The 14,105-nt window shown below is 36.5% G+C and overlaps 1 protein-coding gene across 3 annotated transcripts in view; it reads right to left on the bottom strand.

Annotated features, from left to right (window-relative positions):
• Positions 1-99: 99 nt before the first annotated feature.
• LOC311278641 (solute carrier family 12 member 5-like) overlaps positions 100-14,105 on the bottom strand; it is an 86,949-nt gene continuing 72,943 nt past the window's right edge. For 2 of the 3 annotated variants that reach the window (XM_084389627.1, XM_084389628.1), the window contains exon 26: positions 9,457-14,040. In XM_084389627.1, coding sequence (XP_084245753.1) covers positions 13,949-14,040 — 92 coding nt within the window. In that variant the 3' untranslated portion in view covers positions 9,457-13,948. Of the gene's footprint in view, positions 2,003-3,349; positions 3,671-9,456; positions 14,041-14,105 lie in introns of those variants that run through there. The other variant, XM_084389629.1, reaches the window with a different exon arrangement.

Genomic DNA, 14,105 nt, shown 5'->3' with positions numbered 1-14,105 from the left:
TATTGGCTGACGCTGGCCATGTGTGTGATGCTGGCCAATAGTGAGCCTACGTTCTGAGGTACAACCCAGAAGTGCTACGCTGTTACACAATGAGGGCGGTGTTGCTAAATGAGAAATACAGATTCCTAAAGCTGTGCTCAAAATACAAAAAAAAGCTTGCTAATATAATGTTAATGAAGTAAAAGGCCTCTTAAGTGAACTTAAATAGAGTATACATCCATGACTTTCATGACAAAACACTTAAGTACACTTTTAAAAAGAAACCATAATATTGTCAAATTAAACGTTTGACCTTGAAATACATTTTAAATCATTGATTTAATAATGTTTTGCATGCTCTAAAGAAGTACACTTATTTTGATGTGTTGACTAACATACAAAAGCACATGTAAAGTTAATATTGTTTTACATGTACCAACTTGCAATTTGCAAATGTGTAATTATAAATGTCTAAATACATGACATATAATTTTCAATAGAAATTACATTAAAGTATATTTTAGTTTACTGCCCATATGCTTGTCAGTACATTCAGCAATAAACTTAACCATAAACCATATTTAATAGAAGTAATTATGAAATTACAAATAACAAATGTGGACAAAAAAGCACTCTAAAGTTAAGCTAACTGCATTTAAATATTAATTTAATTGCACATAACATGCAATTAGGTATCCAACAACATTACATTCAGTTTGCAGTATTTTGTTTTAAAGTATATTATTTCCAAAATCAGTACTCTTTTTAAAAGTTATTAAAAGTTTACCTCTTTTTCACAAGGGTAATTTAAAATGTATTAATGGAAAATTAGAAATGGTATATAGAAATATTTATGATTCATATATATATATTTTTTTTCCAAAATTAGGCATAGATTTTGATACACACAGTATATCAACCATATCCCGTCAAATATTAAAATAAGATATTTTAAGCTACACAGTACTCAATACTAAAGTCCATAATGTTTTATGGTCTAGTCCAACATTGAAATTAATTCCTCTTATTTAATGCTCTTGTCAAACATCAGTCATTTTCAAGTGCTGCTTTTTTCATCCTGCGGCCCGTTGACAGAGTTGTAATCTGGAGGAACGTCAAAGAAGAGCTCATCATCAAAACAGTTCTCATCACTGGGGGCAGCCAGATACGGTAGTTTGAGAACAACCCCAGTCAGCAAACCGCCCACTGCCGAAACAGCAATGGTCCCGAACACGGCAGCCACCTGAAAGAGCGCCTGTTCCTGAGCGTTCCGACCCAATCCCGCTTCCAGGTCCGGGATAAACACCCGCAACTTCGCTAGCAGAGGGTCTCCCTCTGGAGGAGCCCGATGAGAGAAGGTTTGGTAGAGACTGGGGCCGTACGTTTCCTCGGTCGCCACCAGGATGCCGCAGATTCCTGCTAGACTGGAAATGAGTCCCGTTAGACCGTGCAGGTTGTGTATGCCACACTGATCCTGCAACCGCAGCCGACGCGCCAGGAACGGGCTTAGGTATTTGTACCCCAGCATGCACGCAATGCATCCCAGGATCCCCAGTACAAAAGAAGCGGCCGGTGAAATCATCATGTCCACCGAGGCCCCAACCGTTACACCACCGGCCAACGTTACGTTCTGCACGTCGGCCATGCTGATCTTGCCATTCTTGCTGAGCATGCTGGACAGGGCGAAGGCGGTGATTGTGGAGGCACTGAGACCTATGAACGTGTGCAGAACGGCTCGGTGTTGGTCGTCGCCCTTGAAGGTCAGCGCTGAGTTGAAAGAGGGCCAGAACACCCAGAGGAACAGGGTTCCCATAACAGATAGCATATCCGACTGGTAACTCGTCTTCTCTTTTGGGTGTCCCTCGTTTATGCTGGGTCTGTAGAGGACAAAGGTGACACCCAGTCCAAAGTAGCATGCAAAAATGTGGATGAGGATGGAGCCACCAGCGTCGTTGATCTTCAAGTATTTCAGGACGGCCCATTCTGTGACACCAAACACAGGGATCTCGAGCAAGGCCATCACCTATAAACAATACACAATATGTAGTTTGAAGGTGTAAAATATGTAAAAATGACTCATCTTGCTGACATAAATGTACTAACAAAAGTTTGACACAATTGAGCCATCCCAAAACCTAGTGTGCTGCCTACACAGACGGCATTTTAAGGCTTCATATAGGTTCAATACAAAAAGTTATCATCTTTTAATAAATTTTTTTAATAGGATGCACCATTTAAGAAAATTCACATGTATCTATTGCGGTGAACGCAATCCCAGAATGCATTGCGCCAGGTTAGTGAAAATAAATAAGTATACATTTCAACCTATAATGTGAAATATCAATAAAATAGTTGTGTAAATACAAAAATGATTAATTCACCCCACATTTGTGTGTGTGCTATGGATTCATAGGAGCACCATGTGTTTACTCATCATTGTGAAAAACTAGTGCACTTAAAATAATATTTAAACAACAACAACTGTATTTACAGATAATACAACTTCATCGTTAAATACACAACATATAAGTTCGGTAACACTTTAGTTTAGGGTCCAGTTCTCACTATGAACTAGTTGCTGAGCATGCTAGGATATTGGCTGTATATTAGTTTGTATAAAGCACATATTAATGCCTTATTCTGCATGACCATATTCTACGTTCCTAATCCAATTCCTACCCAATACCTAAACATAACAACTACCTTACTAACTATTAATAAGCCGTAATTAGGAGTTTATTGAGGCAAAAGTCATAGTTCGGACCCTAATCTAAAGTGTGACCACAAGTCCAGTAGAATATTTTAATTTACAATTACTACATTCAGAAATATGTCAAAGACAAATGACATAGATATGTACTTAAGTTGATCAAAACACTAAAGTTTAAAATGCACCTTTATTTTTTAACATTCAACCAATATAAATGAATTACATTCTGCTCATGCATGAGTGAGTTTATCTTTTAAAGTACATTATTTCCACAATAAGTAGCCTACTTTTTAATAAAGTTCTTCTTTTTCACAAGTGTTGCAACATGTTAACAGTTTATCTCACACAGAGATGCTGCCTATGTATGGAACTCCCAAAGAATGCTGCTTTAGAAGGAAGATGATTTGGACAGTAGACAGTGAACTTTGTATAAAAACTATTTAAAGAGTTTTTGATGCAGATCTTTATCACACACATAAAACAGGAATGTCTCCTTTTACTTTTTGTGAATGACTATATAATATAATGAATGTGAATGTGAATGTTCTCCACATCTTTCCACTGTCTCTTTTTAGTGAAATCAAGTAGTGTTGCGATGGACAATGGAAAATGTTTCAATGTCTAATATCAAACCACCTGCTGCAAAAATGATAAACTTACCAGGAGTTGCACAGGGCTCGTCTTTCCCAGCACTGCTCCAAAAGAAATCAGCACAACAGCACAGGCGAACTCAGCATTGATCAGATTCAGCACACCAAGATGAATCTTCCCATCATAGTAAAACTGAAAGAAGCCCTGGACCAGAATGGCCCACTGAATGGTAAATGTGGCGATTAGGAAGTTAAACACCATTCCACCAAAACCGTAGCGCCGGAAAAAGGCCAGAAGGCAGCCGAATCCAAGAAATATCATCACCTGAATGTCAGCAAAAAATGGATAGTTCTGATACAATGAATTCTCCATGGGCCGTGTCTGGTTGTTCTGTAAAAGTGCATTAGCTTGATCATCGTAGGTCACAAAGAAAGCATAGAGGACCACAATCATGACCTCCAATGCAAAAATTAGTACAGGGAGCCGCACACGCAAATTTGTAGACTTACTCTTCATTTTGACTGTAACTGCATGAGCACAGAGTCAGCAGTCCTGCCTCTGTTCTCTTCCAGTGACACTTATTTATTTTATCTACTGTAACTTGATAAGCAGAGTGCTTTCCATTGGTTAAAACATGAAGTTACATCACCCACATGCTGCTTAGGCAAAGGGAAATCCAGCTGCACTTTGTCCTAAGTAATAACCATTACCAGGATTTAATTACTCAGCAGTTTTTAAACTTAAACAAAGGGTATGTTATAGACTCAATTTAAATCTTTAAATCATATCATAAAAGAGTGAGAGATAGGATGAGAAAGGAAAAAAGCAAAGATCAATGGCACAATCAGTGACAAAGCCATGAACCTCACTGCTGAGTTCAGACTCAGGGTTTCACATTATTGTTTCCTAATAGTGTTGATAACACAGTACAAAAAGATAAGCTCATTTGCAAAAGCGCCTAATTTGGAAAGCCAGTTTGATGATGAAGTCACAAGAGTGAACGGAAAATGTAATCGGTGTATAAGTGTTTATTTTAAATCTTGTTAAACTTCAAGGAACGTATTGTAGGAGCTTTCGATAGATAGATAGATAGAATTATGCTCTATTTTTGCTGTTGCTCTGACATTTTCTTCTGCTGTATTTTTTTTATGTGACCTCTATTAGAACAAACAGCACATCTATGTCTGTATTATTCTGAAGAGTAGATTATATTCTGTGAATGTAAGATGCAAGAAGTCCTTGAGACTATTTATGGGACACATTGATCTAAACATCTTGATCAACGATGGACCCTTTTCAGACTGTGATGACGTGTTTCCATATAGGTATTAACGTCATGAATCAAAGTTTTTTTTTTATATACTGTATATATTTTCTTTTTTTCTTTATAAATAATGTTTCTTTCCTTTGCATTAAATGATAAAAAAAACTGGTTAAAGCTGCTCCGAGGGTGTTTCGAATACAACAGCTGAGCGAGTGACGGCACATTTAAAAATGTTCTCACATCTGTCTATATGTTGGTGCGTTCAAGTCATCTCGTATAGATCGTATTTACGAGTTGAACGCACTTGAACGCCACCACAATGTCGTAAATACCAGTGGGGAGCTCGGGATTTTTACGAGTTGGGGGCGTGTCAGTGATTAACATGGCGGAATACACAATACGTAAAGGTATTTAGCTGTGATTGTCAGGCTTTTCTATTAACAGCTAATCGCCAACACAGAATATGATAGTATTATAATATAACAATGCAACATGTAACGATGTGTTGGCAGTGGCTTCATAAATTAATTAAAAACATAAAAATACAAAGTAGGCCTACACCTGATGCACATTTCTTTGTTCTTCATTTTCTAGAACAAGAGTTTAAGAACCTTACTGTACTTTTGTGTAATTAATTAAGAGAAAGTACTCCGCCATTTTGCTCCGACGAAAGTGACTTGAACGCACATGCCGTTATAAGCACGACTTCCCACCTCGTACGTGCGAACTTCCCAGGAGGACTTGAACGCACCAACATTCCCCCTCTTTTGGAAAGTCACAGAAAAGCTATCGTGCTCTTCTTTTTCTACTATGATGACTTCCGCTTCTGAGAAACCAGGAAATATAAAAAGCATCCGTAGCCTACATTTCAGCCTTGTTTTGGCAGAAGCAACAACTTAGATTGCTTTCAAGGTAAATCCTGCATTCTTTTTCTTTCTTAGAAATTAATTAATGCATTCCCTGGGAATCGAACCCATGACCTTGGCTAATGCCAAGCTCCAGTGCTTACAGGAACACTCTGAAATTTAGACGAAAGAACTGCAAACACCACAACTGATAAAACTGAACAAAAGTATGTTTTTATTGTAGCCGTGCTATGTTTAAGGGGGAAAAATGTGTGAAACTGCACTGCCTTTGCTAACAGTTTCAGGCAAACATATTAAATCTGTTTTTATCTGGACTTTTTGTATTTGTCTCAACAACAAGCACATCGAGGTTACATTTGTTTAACACTTTGCATTCAGGCAGTATCTGTTTACACCGAGTGCAAATAGCCAACCATGTTGGCAAAGGCTTAGTTTCACTATCATTGATCATATATTTTAACTTTAACACAAACAGCATACTTGTATTTACATTTTGTGTGAGTAACACCAATTACAATAACAGTAGATAGAACCCACAGGCCGTTATACAGTCATTTGACCCTTTTATGACATTCATTTTATTTGAGCAGGTCTTAAAAGAAAGTCCATAAAAGCCTTAAATTTGATTGTAAAAACTCTGCTTAGATACTCTGCATTCATTGCTTTTTAAGATTGAGTTTAAATAACTGTTGTCTTTATTAAAGATGAAAGAGGCTGTCTAATTCATGTAAGAGAAGGTTGAGAAATTTCTCTTTAAATGTCATGATAATGTGGATATTTGCAGCTGAATTGAACTTCCTAATGCTGCGGTATCTTTTATTATTCAACACACTCCCAAAAAAATATTTTGTGTATTAGAACGTCCTTGAAAATTAGATGATGCATCTCAAGGATCAGAAATCAGAAAGAATAAAATGTGTTACAAATTTGTTGTAAAATGCAACACTGTGACAGAAATGTGATGCCAGTTATTTATATCAGTTCAGTGTCATTTTCATGTTCTTGTATTTGACTATGAAACAGAATAAAGCTAATATAAAAAATTGAGGAAAAGACACCAAGTGACATTTCATTATTTATTTAAAGTTGAGGACAGTCCCTGTGTTATCCTGAATATTCTGATTTAAATATGTTCATAAATAAAAACATTACATTTCTGTGAAGAAAGTTCTCACTCAAGACTCCACATCACACTGTATATTAGAAGAAACGACCACTGATTTCTTTTTTCTCACAAATGAAAACACAATAAATAGTTGTAATAAACGACTTGAACTTTATTGCATTTTGTGCAGACAAGTCTATAAAATGGTCCAGAGAAACCATTATTCATAGAACATAGAAGCTTTTGACAAGTTAAAACAATAATTTAAGATATAGTTTAAATATATTTTCATATAACACAATTGAGACACAATGTTCTATTTATTTTTAAAATATTAAACTTGCATGGACACACAAATTAAACAGCTAGGCTAAGATAACTATAATGTGTCATATATTTACAAAAGCAACTGCCACGGTTTAACCTCTCTTTTTCCAATAAAGTGATATGTCACAGAGTCATATACGTAAAGAAACAGAAACACTTCACCCTTTTCCCCGTTACAGTCACGCTCACAAACATGCACCGTTTTGACTCCTCGTGAGAACCGAAGCAGAAAACAGAAAACACATCACTAATCAAGATCACTGTCTTTGGATCTACACTGACTACCATAAAAAAAGAAAAAAGAAAAAAAGCATCAAACTGCCCTCCTACGGAGAAAATCGAAATGTCGGCTGTGTAGAAATGCTCTTGCACACACTGTTGGGAAAGTTTCAGAAGTATCAGAAGATGTACGGTGCCATTAGAAAATCAGAATCAGTGCTTAAAAAATTGGAGGTGAGGTCTAGAGATTTTCATGCTGAAACGGGTATCAGGAGCACTGAATGAATGATGAAGAACTTCTCCTGCCAATCTAAAGTAACTGTGCAAAGCCCCTTCTGTCTGGTATATCCCAACATGACAGGATATCTCTTCGCATTGATTAACTTTATCAAGTCTGGCTAAATAGCCCATTCTATATGAGTCAGCATTCTCAATATTGCATTTGAACACATTTTCATACACGCCGCTTCAGCAATCACTCGGAAATAATCATTAGCACCTTCTGAAACACCTGCGATTTCAAATTCAATTCGCTGGTTATCTTATAAGCCCTGTTAATCGACTAGTAAACTGCGTTATAGTATAGATTGCAACAGTGCCCGTCCACTTTTTCAGCGGCGTTGGTTACAGAAGTATTTTTTTTCCATTCATTTCTCCCATAGGGATTTCAAAAAAGTCTTCATTAAAGCGTTATAAGCCACGAACCAAGCCAACCAGCTATGAGGTGAATCATAACAGTACAAACTTTGATTTGAAGCAAAAAAGTATTTGAAAATTGGACAAAAAACAAGAATGTGCACTTAACGGCTTCAGTGAGGGAAAGAACTACAATCCCATGAAGCATTGCGAACAGCATAATCAAATTAAAAATGATGGAGAAATGTAAAACTATATATTTTAAGTTTATTGCAAAATATGTGAATATTTTTAGTGTAGGGAGACGACTCGATTACATCATTCATCATTACGTAATCTCTGATTGGTGAAATTTTCTGCACAGGATCATGGGTAATGTAGTTTTTCACCACGAATTCCGCTGTTTTAAACTAAGTTGAAATAAAGCGGGCTGATGGCTTCAACAGAAATACATGCTATCAATTATCAACCTCGTAGCTCACAGAAAGGCTGTCTTTAAAGGTTTATCATTAAAAATCTATTTCCCAATGGAGAAAATGAATGTAGTTTTTACTTCTGGAACCAGACTGTCGCAATCTATAGCATTGTTGCAGGTTAGTTACACGTCAACATTGCATAAAAAACATCATGATTCTTCTATATGCATTCTAAGGGCACATTCACACAGAGCGCTATTTTTCAATGTAAACATGTACTAGACAAACGTCTTTAACCATTGCGCTCGTGTCTCGCGTGTTGTGTCTCGCGCATTCTAATAATCATCTCTAGACCTTGCACTTTTTTTGTTCTACTGTCTTGCGTTTTTAAAAAAGAACTCTAAGGGGCCACTCAAACAGAATGAGTTTTTCCATTTCACACCTCTACTTTTCCATTGTTTTTCAATGTAAAGACGGATGTGTTTGACAGTTGCGCTCGTGTCTTTTGCAGCATCTCTTGCATGACGCGGCGTTCTAAAAACGCGGCGCTCAAGTTAAAACAAGTTCAACTTTTTCCAAAAAACGCGCCTCTAGAACTTGCGTCTTTTTCTGCTCCACTGACCTGCTTTTCGTGTTTTTAAAGGAACACTCCACCGTTTTTTGAAATAGGGCTTATTCACTTTCTTTCCTACATTTAGATAGGTGGGCAAATGCATTTTTGTCTCAGTGCATGCATTGTTTTAGTTTGACAGGGTCGGCGCTAGCTTAGCTTAGCATAATGAATGGAATCCTTTGTTGCCAGCTAGCACGTCCTGAGTAAAAGTGATATAAAAAATAAAATAAAAAACACCTAATTACTTCTTGTGGCCTGCGTATTCACAACAAGTACAAATAGCGATGCAGATTAACACTAGGCGATTTCCTAGGCAGATATTGACACATATATTAAGGACTATATTAGGGGGAAGCACAGTGTGCACAGTGCACAGTGCACAGCACTGCTACTTGGGTGTGATATCTCTGCGCCCAAGTAGCAGTGCTTTGCCTGTGCTTCCCCCTAATATAGTCCCAAGTCAATATCTGCATAGGAAATCACCTAGTGTTAATCTGCATCGCTATTTGTACTTGTTGTGAATACGCAGGCCACAAGAAGTAATTAGGTGTTTTTTTTTTTGTTTTTTTTATCACTTTTACTCAGGACGTGCTAGCTGGCAACAAAGGATTCCATTCATTATGCTAAGCTAATCTAGCGCCGACCCTGTCAAACTAAAACAATGCATGCACTGAGACAAAAATGCATTTGCCCACCTATCTAAATGTAGGAAAGAAGGTGAATAAGCCCTATTTCAAAAAACGGTGGAGTGTTCCTTTAACAGCAAAAACGAGTTCTGTGTGAACTGGCCCTAAAGGTGTTTACTTCAGGTTCCCTTCAAAAGTGCTCCAAAGCGAGGACATGAAATAAGAATAAAAATACCAACAAATGAGATTGAATGTAGATATGTGAGAAAGAAACACTAACTTTGAATTTTCACAGTGCTTATTTCTAGTTATGCTTTGGCCAATTTGGGGTGACTTTAGAGTTTACCGCCCCTTTCAAGCGGAGATAAGGAACGACATTGTATGCGACACAAAGTTTATGACACTTCTTTATTGTCTTCAGCCTTGGGGAAGGATTAGACGAATCTGATAAAATGATATCGAAAAGCCCTTTGCATCGATGTGAATTCAATTCAGATAGTCTATACTCCATGATGAACGGGACTTCAGACATCATTGTCATCCGCAGAGAAAAACCTCTGGTATCCGACAGCCAATATGGCTTAACCACGACATTGTCCCGGTATGTTTTTCTTTGCATGACTTTAAATAATGTGGAAAGTTCTCATAAAACTGCAAGTCACCCTGGCAGATACGGAAGCTCTGATTTCAATCTATAATACCTATACCACTATAAACAATTCAGTAGAAAGTCATTTTAGATCCTCAAAGAACTTACTAAACTGTAATTGCATAGGACTCCAAAGAAGCCAAACTCGTCTTGTGTTGTAAATTCTAACGTACGGTACAGCAATGCAAAAGTTGCTTCAGATAAGATTATCATTTTAAGCAATAAACTTGGAAGAATTATGATAGGTAGGCTTAGGCTATAGCACTTATTACGTACTTTGCAATTTCTGTTTCGGATAAAAAAAAGATCAGTTGAGCATAACTAGAATACTGATAAAGAAAATGTACTTAGCTATAATTCAAATTCTTTTTGCAAACAAGTTAAAGATCACTTCTATGAACTTATAGACCACAACCTTTACACACTACCTTTCTACTACAAGTGTGAACTTTGACATGACAACATATGAGGAAAGATGAGGTATGTTTGAATAGTATAAGGACAGACTGGCCGTGACACTGAGTCATTTTGCCTGTCTTTGAGTTGTAACCCTGTAAAACATTTTTATTTTATGTCATTCAATTCTTTAACTAATTTGGGTGTCTGAATGTAAATACACTTTCGATTTAAATGCAAAAAACATCTATAAATATTGCATTTTTTTTCTTTCGTTTTCTTCCCCCCCCTCAGTCTTATGTTTTGGGGGAGCGCAATATATATTTACATTTTAATGAAGGTAGCAGCTGTCACGTTTCTGTTTGTCTTTGGACTTCCTCTATGCTCATTGTGTTCACTCCTCCTTCATTAGTTCATCCCAAGCCTGTTTGTTCCTATGGTTTCTGTCATTGAGTTCATTTGTCCCAGCTGTGTCTCATTTCCCTCATCTGCTCTGTGTATTTAAGCCCTGTGTTTTGTCCTGTTCAGCGTCTGTCGTCGTTAATGTTAAGCTGGTTGTTCTGTCCTGGTTCTTAATCTCCAGAGCATTTCTCTAAGTTTATTATTAATAAAGTCTGCTGCACAGAAATCCTGTTTCCTCGCTGTTGCAACCAGAAACCTAACAGCAGCAAACTCAGCACAATTTGATTTTAAAGTTTAAAACATACATTTAGTTATTTTCCTTTTTAGGTCTCACAGTTACACAAGACGATAGTTTACTAGTCTATTCAGTAATCGAATATATTTTTTTTCATCGTTGCAATTTTACAAAAAAATAAAATAGTTCTTTAGATAAATGTTTTAATATCTTCTATTACTACCACACATGAACTAAATAATGTGCTCGTGCTCGTGAATTGAACAGTACGCATCAGTCGCTCACAGATGCTGCTTAAATGTAGCAAATTAGTGTCGTCTTTACAAATGTAAAAATAAATGAAAATGTCAGACATTCATGACAAACATTAGACGTGAGTTTAAAATACTATGCAGTTAAAATATGCTTTTGTTCACAAATTTGATTGGGTGAAAAAGGATGATTTCATTAGAATAAAACTGCATCTGGTTTACAAAGTAACTGGTAATGTCAGACACATGAGACTGTATGTTATGATGCCGTGACCCAGCACTGTCCTTTTCTATATGAAAATGCAAAGATTGGTTCGTTTTTTGATAAAAATGTTTTTCCTCTCATATGGCACGATTTATATTTTGTGATTTGGCAAGAGATGTACATATACCATGTTTTCCCATGATTACAATCAATCAAAAATTGCTGAATGAATAAATAATTTTCTTTGTAAATAAATATTTGAAATATAAATACTAATCCTTTTCTATTTACATTCCCTTAAGATATATGTAATTCTACTATTAAATGCGATTATTCAGGATTATATCTTTATGGAATATCTGAACTGTATATGGGTTTTCAATTCTGTTTAGACTCTCTCCACAGTATGTACACGTGTGTAACTGAGTAATATATAATTCATGTCTGCTGATGATAATTTTCCATTTCATGGATCAAGTGAACATTTTTGGGAAAGGAACATATCCATCAACCCTCCAATATTATAAAATCTACTCCAGTACAAACACACACATACACATACACACACACGCACACATGGTCCAGCCCTCTCATATCGTACAGTATATGACTCTTAAAAGGCTGATGTAGTCAGAGGACATGCAAGATGGTCAAGGGCAAAGCTGATAGTCATTGATCCAGTAGTGCTTACATTAAACACTGGCTCACATTAAACCCTGGTCAATTCTGTCCTTGGTGTAAAATCACACCTCGGACAATTACGTGGTACACTGGAAGACATGTTTTCAACAAAGAAAGATTCCACTCTATTTACCCTATGATGAACAATAAAACAATGGAGTGATAGTAAAGAAACAAAAGCCAAAAGGGGCAATCACAATAGATTTTGAGATTCATTCACTTTCATTCATATGCAAACAAACATGAAAGAATGATGATATGTGTATTTTCATCTTTTTTGGTAGTCTTTGAGCTGCCTATTCAAATAGCTATATAATGTTTGACCGATAGAGGTTTTAAAGGGGTCATGACATAATCAAATTTGCCTTGATCTTTGGACATGTAAGAGGTCTTTGTACCATTAAAAGACCCTGCAAATTTCATAGCTTAAATTGTCCTCCTCATTGTACAAAATAAAAAAAATAAAACATTTATTTAATTAAGCTCCAAAAACAGCTTGTTCTGATATTGGGATCTGTGATGTCACAGCTGTACGCAGCTGTATCACAAACCGTAAATAAATGACTTCATAACGCTTTGTCTATAAATGACGGTTTCAAAACACTAACCTACGTGCAATAGCGAGTGGGAGTTAATATCGTTTCCTATGCAATGACGTGAGCCAATCATAACAGAGTGGTCGTTTACTGACAAGCTTTAAAGGAGCCGCCCCTTAAAAACTGATCATTTCAGACAGAGGGTCAGAATGAGGGTTGAATATATATTTGTGCAAAAATAACTTTATTAACATTATAAGTGAACCTCAAGGAACATATTAAAATAAAATATAAAAAAATCCATGTCATGACCCCTTTAAATGTAATATTGACATTAAACCGTGGAGGAATATTTTAGTTTGGGAATCATCTATAAAAACTACCATTCAAAGGTTTGGGGTTGGTAATTCTTAAAAAAAAATTAAAAAATAATAATACATTTATTCAGCAAGGACACATCAAATTGAACAAAAGTGACCTTTACATTGTTACAAAAATAAATGCTGTTATTTTGAACTATTCATCAAAGAATCCTAAGCAGCAGCTGTTTTCAACATCGATAATAATAAGCGGCAAATCAGCATATTTCACTGTTTTGATCAAATAAATGAAGCCTTGGTGAGCATAAGAGACTTCTTTCAAAAAATATTAAGAAACATTATCGACCCCAAACTTCTGAATGGAAGTCTAATACAAGTTTAGATGAAAGACACACTTTAAAAGAAGCTGGATGTTTGTGTTTGTAATGGTCACGGAAAACCTTTCAACATTTAAAATGGACTGTTTTTTTAGGTCCACCCAAAATAAAGTTTCGCATGCTTAAAATCTAGTGTGACTGTCCCTTAAAAGTGTTTTGTAAAGACATATAACATTAAATAAAGTTTAGATGGATCAGAGTATTTGGTCGGGTGTCACTGGAGAACATGGGCTTTTGGAAATGAGTCAGAATAAAGACCAACTTAATAATTTACTGATCTGTGTGTGATGTACTCTGTTGACTTTATGAGGTGAGAATGAAGCCAATAAGAGGAAGATAGATGTGACTGATTGAAGGATAAAACTTAATAACGTGGAAGAAGTGACATCTACTAAGCTGGTGTCTTTTTAGACTATGTAGTGCAAAGTCATCTGATATGTGCTGGGGCGTTATTGCTCATGGTGTAGGTAGGGGTTACTGGGACGTTTCGTTTATGCAGTGAGGGATGAGAGGTGAGGAATATTTGGTGGTTGAGCTGAGCCCCTCAAGAGTAGATGGTAATGACCTCACGTCCACCTCCACGCACGAGCAGGACTCTGTTGAGACCTTCAGTCAAGACCTCGAGGAACTCCATGTCTGTGTGTCTGAAGTCAAGCGGCAAACTTTGACATTTACACGAGAGCAGTCCATGTTATACACAA

This window comes from Rutilus rutilus, assembly GCF_951802725.1.
Source record: "Rutilus rutilus genome assembly, chromosome: 19".
In the NCBI taxonomy this organism is placed as follows: domain Eukaryota; kingdom Metazoa; phylum Chordata; class Actinopteri; order Cypriniformes; family Leuciscidae; genus Rutilus; species Rutilus rutilus.
This window is presented reverse-complemented; position numbering and strand designations above follow the sequence as displayed.